Source organism: Lissotriton vulgaris, unplaced genomic scaffold, assembly GCF_964263255.1.
Source record: "Lissotriton vulgaris unplaced genomic scaffold, aLisVul1.2 SCAFFOLD_1018, whole genome shotgun sequence".
In the NCBI taxonomy this organism is placed as follows: domain Eukaryota; kingdom Metazoa; phylum Chordata; class Amphibia; order Caudata; family Salamandridae; genus Lissotriton; species Lissotriton vulgaris.
The window spans coordinates 106,561-122,691 of record NW_028246283.1 but is presented as its reverse complement, the minus strand read 5'-3'; the positions used below and the strand labels follow the sequence as shown (position 1 = coordinate 122,691).

At 45.0% G+C, this 16,131-nt stretch overlaps 1 protein-coding gene across 1 annotated transcript in view; it reads right to left on the bottom strand.

Annotated features, from left to right (window-relative positions):
* Nucleotides 1-16,131, bottom strand: part of LOC147666006 (laminin subunit beta-1-like) — a gene marked incomplete at its 5' end in the record, with an annotated part of 280,699 nt that overhangs the window by 164,154 nt on the left and 100,414 nt on the right. Inside the window, 3 exons of the mRNA XM_086949328.1 lie at nt 192-271; nt 3,638-3,750; nt 6,121-6,300. Of these exons, the coding sequence (XP_086805454.1) occupies nt 192-271; nt 3,638-3,750; nt 6,121-6,300 (373 nt within the window). The remainder of the gene's footprint in view (nt 1-191; nt 272-3,637; nt 3,751-6,120; nt 6,301-16,131) is intronic.

Here is a 16,131-nt window from a genome sequence, read left to right as displayed (position 1 = left end):
CTTCAGCAGACTAGTAACTTTGAAAGGATTTTTATCCAAACAAATTAGTTAAAGTTGGTTGCGTATGTGCATTCGAAGCTTTTAATCGGCCATTAAAAAAAAACATTTAATTTAGCTCATTTGTAAGATCGATTTGTCATGCAGAGTTTCAGAAAGTGAATGGCTACAAGAGAAAGAAAAGGTTGTCTTACTTATTGTTTAATGCTCCACCACGGTCACAGTCGCAGGGTCGACATCCATCCAAATCGTTGCTCAGACCCCAGTGCTCCGGCTGGAGAAACAAAGTACCATTAATGATCTCAAATGGCAAATAACAGAAAGCCATCATTCGTCCTGAAAAGAGACCATTATGTATTGCACATCTGCTTTAATAGCTTGAACTTCAAATGCATTACTGTAGGTTTCAAAATATACAAGAATTTGATTGCCAGAGTAGTGTAAAAAAGCATTTTAAACAATTCTGTTGAGGACGTTTATCTACAATAAAATAGTCTTATTTTATATTAATGCTAAACAAGGTGATAGTACAGGGCACCTGAATCATATTTGGATTATTTGTTCAGGCTGGTGATTATTAACCAACAGACATATCAAACGTGCGAGTTAGGCCTTTACAAGATGGTGGAGCCTATTAACTGTAGGTTCTGGGTTGGTAGACTTCCAGATCTAAACATGCACAGAATGGAACCAAGAAAGAAAGTCTATGGCAGAGATGGCAAGAACTATAAATTGTTTAACTTATTTTTATTTTGGGTTTTTGATAAACAACTATAAACTGCTGATAACTGCCATCAAATCGCTTTGAAAGAAGGATCTTACTGATTGAAATATCAACCGGATCCCAATGCTGGAAGAGAGAACATATCCAATCGGGCACCCTGCAGTGCAGAATGATGCAGGAGAGGTGTCAAAGTTTTGAAAAAGAGTCCCAGTGGGACTGTCAAGCCAGTCTTAAGTGTAAACACTGTTAAAACACTGAAGTGAAATTTATTTTAAAATAATACAAAAGTGGAGGTTACTTGGAAGAGAATTAGATAAAAGTCGGGAACAAGGTAATTGAAGGAGAACATACTAACAATCATAATATGTCATTGAAAGGACGACACGTACACATACATGCCTCATGGCAGAAAAAGGTAAAAGCAAAATAACTAAACTAACATTTGGCCACAGGCTGGCTGGACCCGACAGACCAGACCTGGTATTGGCTCCATTGCTCACTGGTGTGCCTTGAAGGCAGCCGTTATCAACAATGGTTACTGGCAGTGACTGGCACACTTGTGTTAACAGACATCTAGACCAACCGAAAGTTTCATGGTTGGGTGAATCCAACTGAGGAGGAGTCTGCTCACAAGATGCGAATCCCACAACAATGTCTGGAAGCTCAACCACTCAATTGTGTACAAGATCAAAACTGAAATAATTTGTCACAGTCTGAAATCAAACAATACACTAAGGTGGTATCTCAAATGTGACGCTCTACATGCAGGTTGTGTTAAGAACACCAAGTTACCCATTTGCAAATAGAGGCTTCACTTCAATTTTTTGGGAGTTCCGAGCACAGCACAGCTTATTTGAATACCATAGTTCACTGTCCTCTGTAAAACTATGTTGCTGAAAAATATTATTTAGGAAGATAATTCTCCATTTGTCATTTGTAGAATAAAATAAACGAATAGGGCCTCTTTTGCTCTGCTGAAGACTCAATGTAACGTTTTATTGTACTTTTAAATGTTGCTAGAGGAAGCAAACCCTACATTTGGTGTTGCCTGTAGTCCTTGTGAACTCTGTCACACATTGTCCCTTTAGTAGCCTTACACCGAAAGCTTCTACCTAGTCTTTGAAGCAACGCCACACTAATAGTAGGTTGTGCTCTATGGAATTAGTAATTAACAATAATAACAATAACGGCTCAGAAACACAAAACTCAGCAGCCAGACCTTCCCTCCTCATCAAGACATGAAATTACATTAACCCACATTGCATCCACTACTTAACCTACCCTATTTTCTCAGAACAGCATTCAACGTACCAAGCATAATTAATGCGAAAGGCAATTCATAAAATGGGATTAGAATGCCTCCAATCTAAACATCACCAAAGACGCCACCTGAGGTCTGCAACAGAGTTTCTACCCATGGTTACACAGATCCAATTGCCAAGAATCAGTAGATGCCCATTCACACTCCAGGCCTAAAATCTCTCTCCTGAAGTATGTCTTCACCACCCATGGGCATTATATTTGCAGTTACAGAACAGCTCCAACAGCACCAAACTGGAATAATCGGAGGCATCCTTGATAGGTGCCTACAATGCACCATGGTTAGTCTCACTCCGATTTAGTCAGGCCAATCAATCAAACGAAGTGTGACATCACAGAGTCACAGTGCAGGCCTCAACAGGAAAGGTGAAAAGCCACAATGCACCAAGAATCTTTAGAAGTTGCCCCTGTGAAAAAAACATACCATAGCGAAATTCTAGACAAATAATCCTTTGCAAAGGAGCTAAAGCATTGTTTTTGACCAGGTAGAAATACATAAGACCTTTCCCATCATCCACTTGTGTCAAAAAAGAGGACCACGAAGTGTATCAATTTTTACGTTCCCTATTGTTGAAGTCCAAACGAGTAACAATGGCCGTATCTTTCAAGTTACAACTCATCTAAACACAAAGTAACTAAGCCCGCCACTGATAATCGAACATTAGGTATTGAAAGTAGTACACCATATGCCAGACAAAGATCAATTGTATTTTTACACACCTTTCCCAAAACTCAAAACCATCTTGTCTATATCTCAGCTGAACATACCAGACAAACCATTACATATGCTCACAAATGTAACCGCTTGAAAGAGCTATGGTGAATACAAAAAAAAAAATGTCTCTTATTCACAACTCAAAAGAAGATGCTCAAAAGAATCGTACACCTCCGCTTTCACCCAGCATGAAAATACAATTTAGATAGCAATGAAATGGTCTTCAGTAATACTAAGCCTCCAGGACATACACAACATACAGAGAACACTTGAAAGAGACTGACTGAAACCAAGCAAACAATGCATTGCTTTGGTTACACAAGAGGCAGCGTTTCTCTTGATTGATTCATTAAATACATCAACAGAAAAAAGCTCACAACCTTTAGGCAACAGTAAAATATGAGCATCAGCTACATGAAGCGATCCTACAAAATCAGCAATGCGTCCTCCTATACTCCTCTCCACTACTCAGTCTAACCCTACTAGCCATGAAATGGAAAATCACATTTCTATTGGATAAAGGTGCCACACGGTAGAGTACAAAGAGCCACCTTCCACCAATATTGACAAAACGAACAAAAATGACTACGACAATGATATAGACTAACAAAAACATAAGCAGGTCTCCAATGTTCCATAAAAAGGACTTCCATTCCTTTTAAGAAACACTCACAATGAACAGAATACACACAACAAGATACTGCTGAACAAAATCTGGTCTGTGGGAAGGCACACCCCAGCCAAAGGTAGACGGCCATACTGTTCTCATTAATTAAAATTACTCCTACTGTATTCAGGTTAAACAGAGCAACATTTTCCCATGCAAGTACAGAAGAAAGAATGTAAATAAATAATTGCAATAGTTGAACAACGTTACTAACCAGACAGTGGTCGCAGTGTTTTCCTGTAACGAGACGTTTGCAGAAGCAGTTTCCACTTTCTGAATCGCATGGATTTCCTCCAGGAGCTGTTCCCAAGGGATTACACTCACAAGCTTATAACACAATAAAGGCAGAGAAAAGGTATTATTAGGACATAAATGTTTCAATTTGTTATTTTAATTGTAATTGAAACAAAATGGTTTTTAAATACATACAAAGACTAATTCTAACTACATATTTTAATTTCGGGTATGCTCCTTTTTAATATGAAAGAAATACTACCATCAAGTAATTATTTTTCTCTGATCCATAGGGAATTGTATTCATTCTGCAACAGCTCTTCTCGTGTCCCTTATTACCATACCCCAAAATTAACCCTTCCAATATTATTCCTGGTCTACCTCTAGCTGCCAGGTCAACCAGAAAGCGGCCAGGGAAAGTCAATGTTGTTTTACACTATCCCTGCTCTTGCAGAACCCCAACTCCAAGGTATCATCTTGTCTCTTCTCTACCTCAATCCAGGTATGCAACCAACCTGTATTTATCCCCTATTCCACTCAGTCTAAACATTTCCCTTTTCCTTGCACAGTCCTATAGTAAACGTGGGCTTGGCCAAATTAACATGCGGAGGGAGATATCTTTTCCCATATATTATACCTTTTGCTGATCCGAATATCATATGTGAACTATAAAACACTGCAAAAACTGAATTTTTTGAGCCCTGAAGAAGTCCCAAGTGGGATGAAATCCGTTAGCAAGCAATTTTGTCCTGTATTATAAAAGAATGAAGTTTACGGAATAAAAAAAACAAAAGTTCTACAATCGAAAATACGACTGTATGGCCTTTTCATTAGGGAAAATATCTGTTTATATTTTGTTCTGTTCTTATAATATGGTGTATATAATTGCTTTCACAAATAGTCCAATTGTGTTTTTCGAGTGCAGGGTCATTTGTGTTTGTCTGTGGTGGTCTATATAGTGCCTTCATAGGATGTATGTGGGTCACATCCCAGACCCAGTGCACCGATTTGTTGTAAGGACATAGAGGCCACGACAAGTAGTAACGTCTGGTGCTGGATCTTTATGCTCTGACCTTCTTCTTTGTTCCTATAGGCGTAGTTAAAGTACTTTGCCAAAACAGCAGTTCTAATGGTCCAGCACTAACAAATTTAGCAAAAAAAGCTCATCTCCTAAAGTTTCCCCCAAAATTCATTTGAGTACATTATCTTCATTGTCCACGCCACCTGCATCCTGGCACATTCTCTTTATTGATCTTACCTATGGTTGTTTATTATCAATCCACTATCACATTTAATAATGGCCAGCGATTTCAACTTTTACAAAAAAGAATCATTCCTACAAGCTACTAACTTGATGGGCTACTTTTGAACTACACCTATGGGGCCATCCGCCATCTGATCATTCACTCCAATGGCAAATTTCTGGATCTTTTACTCTTCTCCACCTTCAGTTACTTCCTTCAAACACTTGATCCAATGTTTTGCAATTTCTCTCTCATCCACATGTCCATCTCTGTGCCATAGTCACACAGTTTACCACACCTCACTGCTTCATTTCTGGTTTGTCACAGATATATATATCCTCTTATCTCACCTTCTTGAACCATCCCTAGCAGACTCTTTAAAATCAATCCACAAAGCCAACATTTCTGCTTTAAATGTTTTGTATGCTAATCATATCTTCACACCAACCAGCCCCCTCTCAGCCATGGATGACCACATCCATCTGTATCTGCATACCTCATATTTACACATTGGGAAAAACCACCATTTCTAAAAGACATACACTATACAGGCAGTCACTATTTGCCATCACCTCAGCCCTGAACCAGATGTAGTCAACAGACTTCTAAACACTTCAGCAGTCTTTACTACCCCAGCTTCCTACTACAAATATTGTCCTTCGAACCTCTTGCAACATTCACACTAATAATGCATTTAGCCAATTTTTTGTCTCTGAAATCACCAATTATACCTGGCCTGCAATGGTGTGCTTCCATTTCTTTTTCTACTATTGCCAACTGCTCGACTTTTTATTTCAGCCTCCCTTTTAGAATGCTTTCTTCCTGGTCCACTAACCATCCTGCACCACCTTCAATTGTTTCATTTACTTTTATCAGAGGTATCTCCAAATAAACAATCCATCATCTTTCTTGCTTCATTAGAATTGAAAAAAAAAACCTAGCAAACCCCACTAACCTCTCTAATTAGTGTCCAGTCTCTGCTCTCATTCAGGAGTAGGGCTGTGTAAGATCCCATGCGTCTGGCCTGGTCTATAAAAATCTATTGATGCTTACTGTTTCAATCCATTCTCTAGCCCAACTTAGATTTTGCCATCCTACTGCTTGTTTAAGTCAGTACATCTTTTCTTTTTTTAGATTAAATCAGTACAAAAATACAGATGCTACAGAAGATTCTAATCTGCCTAGAAATACTCAAAACAAATAAATATATTGTACTTACATTGACATCCATGTGGGTTGTCAGCACTCATTTCGTAGAACCCTTCCCTGCATTGGTCACAACGCTCTCCTTCCACATTATATTTACAACGGCATTGTCCAGCAATCAGACCAACAGAAAAGTCAGAATACCCATCACATATTCCTCCATTCAGGGAACCAGCTGGATCACAGTCACATCCTACAAAAAATACAAACATTATGCACTTCCCCCATCATGAAGTATGGAAATTGGCATTTACAAAAAGTAACCGCAGACAGCCACAATTTAATGAGTAGCTTTGGTTAAATGGTTGGAACAATCACACCAATTGTTATTGAACGAGGGATATTCTGCGCTCCCTTTGCACAATGCAGGGATTGTGTGGTGGTCATGGGGACAATGAGGCTTACAGAATTATGCTTCTCCATTGCCAACACTGTCCAATTCAAAAACACAGCATATTAGAGAAAATGCTACTTACCAGTATGCATATGTTCTTGGCATGTAGAGCTGCAGAGTTACACACTGTGCATAGATCGCCACTTAGTGTTGGGCCCGGATGTTTGCAGTTTGTTGTGGTCCTGAAAAGTTCTTTGGAAGTCACGAGATAGGTGACTCCTTTGGACCACATTGCGCATGGGCATCAGCTCCATCCTCAGATTGTTTTTCGCCATTAGGGAAATGATGGAGCTTTGCAAGAAAAGGAAGGATGTCCATGTAAGCTGTATCTAATTAAGATAATACTGGAACAGACAAGGGTAGCCGGGGAGGCGGGTGGGCATGTGGAACTCTGCAGCTCTACATGCCAAGAACAGATGCATAATGGTAAGTAGCATTTTCCGTTCGAGGCATATAGGCTGCAGACTACACACTGTGCATAGATTGTATAGCAGTACCCACTCTTAGCGGCAACCACCCCTATCTCTTGCAGTAGTTTGAAATAATGTTTTGAGAACAGCCTGGCCCACATTAGCTTGTTGCTTAGTTTGCACATCTACACAGTAGTGTTTTGTGAATGTGAGCGGTGTAGACCATGTAGCTGCTCTGCAGATGTCATCTATGGGAATGTTCCCTAAAAATGCCATTGAAGCCCCTATTTTCCTTGTAGAGAGGTCTTTAGGGGGAACAGATAACGCACGTTTAGCTTTGTGGTAACAAATCTGTATACATTTAACAATCCATCTAGCTATCCCAGATTTTGAAATGGGATTACCTTTGTGTGGTGGTGAGAAAGACACAAAAAGTTGTTTGGTCTTACGAAAGGGTTGTGTTCTCTCGATGTAGTATAGCAATGCTCTTGACATCTAGGGTATGAAGAGCTCTTTCTGCTACTGTCTGTGGCTGCAAGAAGAAAACGGGCAATTCCACAGATTGATTGAGGTGGAAGGGAGAAATTACTTTGGGCAGGAATTTTGGATTAGTACGGAGGGAGAACGACCTTATTATTATACGTTTGCAAGAAGGGTTCTTGAATGATTAGTGCTTGTAGTTCACTAACTCTCCACAGAGAAGTAATAGCTACTAGGAACTCAACCTTCCATGTTAAAAATTGTAGTTCACATTTATGTAAGGGTTTGAAGGGAGGTCCCATTATCCGTGTGAGAACAATGTTTAAATTTACACAGGTGAAGGTGGTACTCTGGGAAGAATTATTCTCTTAAGGTTTTCCATAAAGGCTTTAATAGCAGGCACTCTGAACAGAGGTAGATGCTGTCTGTTTTGCAGATATGCTACTATTGCAGCAAGGTGCAGTCTAATAGACGTGTAGGCTAAGTTACATCTTTGGAGGTGGAAGTAAGTATCCTATGTGTTGAATATACACATCTAGAGGATTAATATTGTTGTTGTGACAATATATTACAAAGCGTTTCCACTTAGCTGCATAACTTGCTCTAGTGGTTGGACTTCTAGCTTCTTTTATGACATTCATGCAGTCTGGAGGAAGGTTAAGATATCCAAATTCTAGGATTTCAGGAGCCAGATCGCAAGGTTGAGCTGAGCTTGGTCCGGGTGCATGATCTCTCCACGGTTCTGTGTTAAAAGGCGTGGAGACAGGTATAGTTTTTGGTGTGGTACTACAGACAGTTGTAGCAGTGTGGTGTACCACGGTTGTCTGGCCCACGTTGGAGCAACTAGGATGAGGGTCAGAGAATGCTGCTGTAGTTTGCGTGCTACTAGTGGCATGAGTGGTAGAGGTGGAAAAGCGTATGCAAATTTGTTTGACCAGTTCATCCATATTGCATTGCCTTTGGACAGTGGGTGTGGATATCTGGCGGCGAAGCTTGGGCATTTGGCGTTTTCGTGGGTGGCAAAGAGGTCTATCTGAGGTTGTCCCCACATCTGAAAGAATGGTTGAAGAACTTGCAGATGAAGTTCCCACTCGTGGATCTGTTGTGTCTGCCAACTTAACAGATCTGCTATGGTATTTTGTACCCCTGGGACATGCTGGGCTAAGAGGAATATGTTTTCAGGTATAGCCCACCTCCATATGTTTTGTGCTAGATGAGAGAGTTGCAGGGAGTGTGTTCCGCCCTGTTTCTGTATGTAATACATGGCTGTCCTGTTGTCCGTGCGGACTAACACAGCTTTGTTTGATACTGGTTGTTGGAAAGCTTTTAGTGCTAGGAATGTAGCTAGTAACTCCAGATGATTGATGTGTGTGAGAAGGTGGCCTGATATGCAGTGCTCACTATTCTAGTGAACACTATGTATCAGTCCAGCAACCCTTATTGATGATTGGTTGTAAGTCAACCTTATAGACCAGCTATCCTAGTAGCATGGATACGAGCAGTCTAAGGCTAAAGACTCGAGAGGGCGTGTTAAGCCAGCTGTTTACCACACATATACCCCTTGAACACCCAGTGAAAGGACACCACACAAGTGTTATGAAAATAAACAGTTATTTATTAAAGATCACAACAGCCCTGTACTCTTTATGAGGACAGGGTACTAAGCACAAACCAAAACTCTTACAAAAATACTTAAGTTAGCACAGTATATACAAATGCCCGAGGGGCACGGAAAACCATATACTCTGAAAGTGGAATGTGAAATTCCTAGCAGGTAAGTACAGTACTAATAGCTTTTGGAATCGCTAGGACTTGACTAGGGAATCGTTAGATTACTTCTAGGAGGCCTAGGGGACTCGGGTGCAGTGTGTGCACTCTCACGCGAGATGCGGACAAAAGTCTATGGTAGCTAGGAAGTAGAAAGTTAGTGTTCTCGGGCGAACCCGACCTGGTAGGGAGAAAACAAAAGTAGATTCTGACCCTTGGATAGTGAGGCTATGCTGGGGCACCGAAATGCCGAAGTTACCTAGCCCAGGGGCTGCAGCTGCATAGGTCTGAAAAGACGTCGGGAATCCTCGTAGACGGACCAGGAGCCGGAAGAAAAGATGCTGGCCGGTGACCAGTGAAGAAAGTTCAGTTGGATCCAAGCCTGGATCTCAAGATAGATGACACCTGAAAGCAGAGGGGACCAAGTTCGAGACTACTAGCCAGTAATCAGTGGGCACCAGGAGGGCACCGGATGGTAGCCACCTCGACAAGGTGAGTGGGTGACGCTGGAGCTCGAAGATCTCACGGACCAGGAGGCGTTGTCGGCGACCAGGATGGAGGATCGAGCTGTCCCACGAAGATAGAAGCTGTCGGCGTCGCTGGACCCAGGATTGGGCAACAAAGCCTTGGCAAATTCAAGCCCACGCGGTGGACCTAAAATGGCGTCTGGAGTGGACCAGGAGGGTCCGGGGTGCCTCTCTCGAAGAAGGAAGCAAGGGCCAGCCTGGAGCAACCAGACCAGCAGCAGAGATGTCGTCGGGCGTCGTTCAGAAGGCCATAAGCCAGCCGGCTAGTAGCCAAACAACGCGGTGCACAGCAAACAGCAGAAGGGCCCCACGCAGATCGTGGAGATGCAGGGAGGCTGACCTTGGGTGCTGGAGCTGCGCAGGGTCGGGGCTTCTCGGACCCCAAAGCACTCACCAGTGGAGGACACGGTGGGCTTGCAGTAAAGATGTCGTGCAGTCTTGGCGATAGTCGGTCCCTCGAGGTCTCGTCGCACTCACGGTTCTCAGCTTGGCTGTAGAGGTGAGTAGAGGTCAGAGGTGCCAGGGAAGCCGGGTCTCGTCGAGCTGGGTCGTCGGATTCGTGATGAAGGACTTGCAGCAGACCGCAGTGTTCTTTAGGATGGTGCCCGCTTGATGCAGGGTGACTACTCCTTAGCCACAAGGGAGAATCTTGAAGAAGAAATCGTGAAGTCCTTTCGAAGAAAGTGGTATCTTGATTCCAAAGATGATCTAATTTGAACAAGGGGCCCGCTCCTATCTTTATACTAAAAAAGGGGGCTGACCCGGTGACTAGGTCCTGCCTATGGGTGGGACCAGGAGGGGGGTGGTTACACCCCTCTCCCCTGCCGGACTTCCCCAGGCCAGGGGCTGGTGTGCCCCTGGAACTGGTTCTGACTGGCCTATGCGTAGTGAGCACCGGGGTGCCACTCAGCAGTCACCTTCCTGAAAAGCCCTGCCTACCCAGGATACACAAAACCATGTCTGGGACGGTGCTAGCACCGCCCCTGACAGGAAACCCTTTGTCCAGGCCTCCCTCGCTGGAAGGACTCCCAGCAGCAGGAGGTCAGACTCGTGTCTGTGGTGGCAGCATCCATTTTGTGGAGCTGAGGCTTCAGTTAACTTTAACCGGGGTTCACAGTTACATACATGTCGTGTCCCTCTAGAAGGGTGGAATGCTAACCCCGTCGCCAGAATTGGCGAGGGGTTAGTATTCCAATTCGTATGACACCTTACTCGACATGTTTTGATAAAGCAATACCAAAGATAGCATTTAACCGCGAGGATTATAATGCACTTAAGAGTATATGGTATGCGATATCATGGAACAGCTATTAGGACTTGATTCCGCAAGCTGCAGACAGGCTCAGCTCATGCCAGAGCACCATCTCACACGATTCCAAGCACTCTGCCTTCAGGATTGTCAAGGCCTGCCATAGGAGTGACTGATAGGAATCTGTGTGTCCATTTTAGGGTTAGATATAGGTATACTATATCTACAGCAAAGGGTGATTACACGACTTTGCCCCAGCTGTCATGCAGCCAGTTGTGTCAAATTTAGGAGGCCAGCCAGGGGTGGCATAATACATGCTGCAGCCCCTGGCAGCCCTGGGTACACCTATGCCCTGAGTTACAGGGTCTGATAAGGTGGTCCAGTACCAATTGGAAATTTACCTAGGGTACATGGAATCCATTTTAGAGAGAGAGCAGTAGGCCTGGGGTCCTGATTGGCAGGATCCCAGGTCGACTATGTCAAAAACCAGCTAAAACACAGGGCAAAAAGTTGGGGGCAACCATAGTCAGGATGTACCTTCCTACACAACCCCCACCCCAAACGAAAGGAGATAAGGCTATCCTTGTCCAGGTAAGCCTCTATTACCTAAGTGGCCATATAAGGAAGGACCAGCTCTGGCTTGGTTTCCCCCTGTGTCATGGTCCACTAGGCAACCCCTCACCCTAAGGGTATCTGAGGGTCTCCACCATAGGGAATCTCTGTCTCTGGTGTGTCTTGGGAAAGAAGAAGGCTGATGCTGGGATGGAGTACTGAAGGGAGGCTCCTCTACCTTTGGGCTCAACTTCCTCCAATCACCATTCATCATGTGTGCCTTTCTTTCTTTAGCTGAGATGCACTGAGCTCTCAGGGTCAGCCTCTGGCTACCTAAAGCTGGAGGCCGAGTCCCTCTGTTTGGCTTACTGGAGGGACAGGTCAGGTCTGGGGTTTTTAGGCCCCATGTTTGGCTGTGTCCAACAGTGTCCAGCTGTGGGAGTTCCCTAACTACTTTTAAGGGGGATCCCTCAGGAGTCTGTTCTATTTTCACTTGGCTAGGTTTACCAGCTTCAGTGATCCTAATCTGCTGATTAAGGGGTTCTTTTGGACAGGGGGCCCTTTTGGGTCCACCACTGGCCTCCCTGACCTCTTCAGCCCTGGGCTGACTGAGGCAGGGTAGAGAGGTGCAGGTTACCTGCTCCAGACTGAGTCCCACCTGGGAAGGGTCCACTGCCATCAGGGGCTCTGCCAGGCTAGGCCTGACTACCTCTGGGGCAGTTCCTTCAACAGGGGTAGAGTCAGTTCCCTGAGGAGGCTGGCTCTCACCTAGTGTCTGGGAGGGGGAAGACTCTTCTTCCTCCTCAATGCTCTCTGTTTGAGTGGAGTGATCCATTGTTTCAGGCTTCACAACCTCACTATCTGTTTGAGTAGAGGCTGAGACCATTTCAACCTTGCCAGCCTTTTCAGGAGGGCACTCAGTTTGTGTTTGGGCTGTGACTGTCACAGCCCTCCTATCCTGCTCTGGAAAGTCTGTCTGAGCCTGGGCAGTGGCTACCACTGCCCTTCCAACCTTTTCAGGGAGGACTGGTGCTTGGACTGGGGCTGTAGCTATTACTGCCCCACTAACCTGTCTGGATAGGCCTATCATTCTGGAATGAGTTTCTTGTTCCACCTCAGCCCATGCTGAGAGTTCCAGGTCATTCCCCAGTAAGCAATCTACAGGTAGGTTATCTGTCACTGCCACTCTCATGGGCCCTGTGACATTACCCCAGCTGAGCTTGACTACTGCCATGGGATGCCTTCTCTTCATTCCATGAATGTCTGTCACCTGATAAGTAAAACCAGGGGTCAGTTGAGCAGAGGGGACCAGATGGTCACTCACCATGGTGAGGCTGGCCCCTGTGTCTCTGAATGCCTCAACTTTCTGACCATTCACTAAAACTTCTTGTCTATACTTTCCCAACATGTGGGGTCCAGTAGTGAAGTTGGCAAACCCCATGCCAGTCTCACAGACAAGAGTGTGGTCAGGGAACCTGGCTAGGCCATAGTCCTCCTGATTGCCCAAAGTAATGCCCACCACATTCTTGGGGGCATTCCCACCACCTGGGGGATTACCACTAGTGGTAACAGGAGGTCTGGGAGTGTTACTTGGGGGTATATTTTCCTTATTGCTATTTTTAGGGCACTTGGCATCACTTTTGTAATGGCCCACCTGTTTACAGGTATGGCAATAAGGTTTCTTCTGTTCTGAAGGAGTGTTCTGGGACCCACCACCCTTGTTGGAGTTTTGGGGCCCTTGGGATGTCTTCTCTGTGGATTTATCCCCACCCTTCTCTTGAGGCTTGGTTGATTCCTTTTTCTGGTCACCACCCTGGTTTTTAGGCCTGACCCTGGTTCTGACCCATTTGTCTGCCCTCTTACCCAATTCCTGTGGAGAGGTCAGATCAGAGTCTACCAGGTGCTGATGTAATAACTGGTTCTGACAATTATTTAAGATTTGCTCCCTCATAATTAGATTGTACAATCCTTTAAAATCAGTAACCTTACTACCCAGTAGCCAGCCTTCAAAAGCCTTAGTGGCACAATCAACAAAGTCAGTCCAATCTTGAGACGGAGTTTTCTGGGTGTCTCTGAACAGCATCCTGTATTGTTCAGTGGTTAAACCAAACCCATCAACCAGTGTATTCTTCAAGATTTTGTAATTGTTAGCATCCTCCACCCTTGTGGTGAGGAGCTTATCTCTACCTTTACCATCAAAGGAGAGCCACAAGATAGCTGCCCACTGACTTTGGGGAACACCCTGCACAGTGCAGGCTCTCTCCAAAGCAGTAATCCATTTGTGGATGTCATCCCCTTCTTTAAAGGGGGGCACTATCTTATTCAGGTGCTTTGTATCAAAACTCCTTTCCCTATTGCTAGGTATGTTGCTGCCACCAGTGGGCTGTAGCCCACATAATTCTTGCTCTCTAGCAAGGGCAAGTCTCTCTTTGGCCAGGGCAAGTTCTTCCCTTTCAATCCTCAGTTTGACTGCCCTTTCTTCAGCTTCATACACTCTCCTCTTAGGGGAAGACATTCCTCTGTGAGAAGAGTTGAGAGAGCCATTGGTTCGAAAGGATCTGTTAGAGCCTCTTGATAGAGACCTAACTCGTCCATTCCCAATGTTAAGCTGACCTGAGAGTGGGCCCAGGGGTCCCCCAGTACCAATCTCATGTCTGCTTAAGTTGGACCTGGTTAGTCTTCTGACTTCTACCTGTCCCTTATCTGCCTCATCCCCTGACAACTGGTCATCATCCTCATCCTCCTCCTCAGCACCATCTGCTTCCTGGAGGGGATGTTCCTGGCTATCAAAGGGTCCCTGTAAGGGGGGCATATTCCCAACTGGATTAGGAGAGCTAAAAAGTTTCTCAGCTTTCCTGGCATCATAAGTCTCTAAGAGACCAATCAGAAAGGAAGTTGTGGGGTTAGACCCCTGTTTTAGTTTCCTGAGAGTACACACTTGTCTCATCTCATGGAAGCTAAGAGCAGCATATTTAGAAGTGATGACCTGTGGAGGGTCCACTGACACAAGGGGAGACTCAGAGTTTCCACCTTTGTCTGACATGCTGTTTCTAGTGTGGTGTAAGTGATGCACCTACCTACACTATGTGTTACCTACTGATCCCTTGCTAGAGTTGCAGCCAAGGTGTGCTAAGCCTTGAGGAGCTACAACAGCTGGTTCAGTAGAACTCAGAGTATTCTAAGCTTTAGTTATATGTACCTAACAGTACTTTATGTGATCTTTCAACAAGATATTCTTAGGATACGTGTGGTAAAACAACAGCAAGCTCAAATCCCAACCGCTGCTCACCAATGTGAGAAGGTGGCCTGATATGCAGTGCTCACTATTCTAGTGAACACTATGTATCAGTCCAGCAACCCTTATTGATGATTGGTTGTAAGTCAACCTTATAGACCAGCTATCCTAGTAGCATGGATACGAGCAGTCTAAGGCTAAAGACTCGAGAGGGCGTGTTAAGCCAGCTGTTTACCACACATATACCCCTTGAACACCCAGTGAAAGGACACCACACAAGTGTTATGAAAATAAACAGTTATTTATTAAAGATCACAACAGCCCTGTACTCTTTATGAGGACAGGGTACTAAGCACAAACCAAAACTCTTACAAAAATACTTAAGTTAGCACAGTATATACAAATGCCCGAGGGGCACGGAAAACCATATACTCTGAAAGTGGAATGTGAAATTCCTAGCAGGTAAGTACAGTACTAATAGCTTTTGGAATCGCTAGGACTTGACTAGGGAATCGTTAGATTACTTCTAGGAGGCCTAGGGGACTCGGGTGCAGTGTGTGCACTCTCACGCGAGATGCGGACAAAAGTCTATGGTAGCTAGGAAGTAGAAAGTTAGTGTTCTCGGGCGAACCCGACCTGGTAGGGAGAAAACGAAAGTAGATTCTGACCCTTGGATAGTGAGGCTATGCTGGGGCACCGAAATGCCGAAGTTACCTAGCCCAGGGGCTGCAGCTGCATAGGTCTGAAAAGACGTCGGGAATCCTCGTAGACGGACCAGGAGCCGGAAGAAAAGATGCTGGCCGGTGACCAGTGAAGAAAGTTCAGTTGGATCCAAGCCTGGATCTCGAAGATAGATGACACCTGAAAGCAGAGGGGACCAAGTTCGAGACTACTAGCCAGTAATCAGTGGGCACCAGGAGGGCACCGGATGGTAGCCACCTCGACAAGGTGAGTGGGTGACGCTGGAGCTCGAAGATCTCACGGACCAGGAGGCGTTGTCGGCGACCAGGATGGAGGATCGAGCTGTCCCACGAAGATAGAAGCTGTCGGAGTCGCTGGACCCAGGATTGGGCAACAAAGCCTTGGCAAATTCAAGCCCACGCGGTGGACCTAAAATGGCGTCTGGAGTGGACCAGGAGGGTCCGGGGTGCCTCTCTCGAAGAAGGAAGCAAGGGCCAGCCTGGAGCAACCAGACCAGCAGCAGAGATGTCGTCGGGCGTCGTTCAGAAGGCCACAAGCCAGCCGGCTAGTAGCCAAACAACGCGGTGCACAGCAAACAGCAGAAGGGCCCCACGCAGATCGTGGAGATGCAGGGAGGCTGACCTTGGGTGCTGGAGCTGCGCAGGGTCGGGGCTTCTCGGACCCCAAAGCACTCACCAGTGGAGGACACGGTGGGCTTGCAGTAAAGAT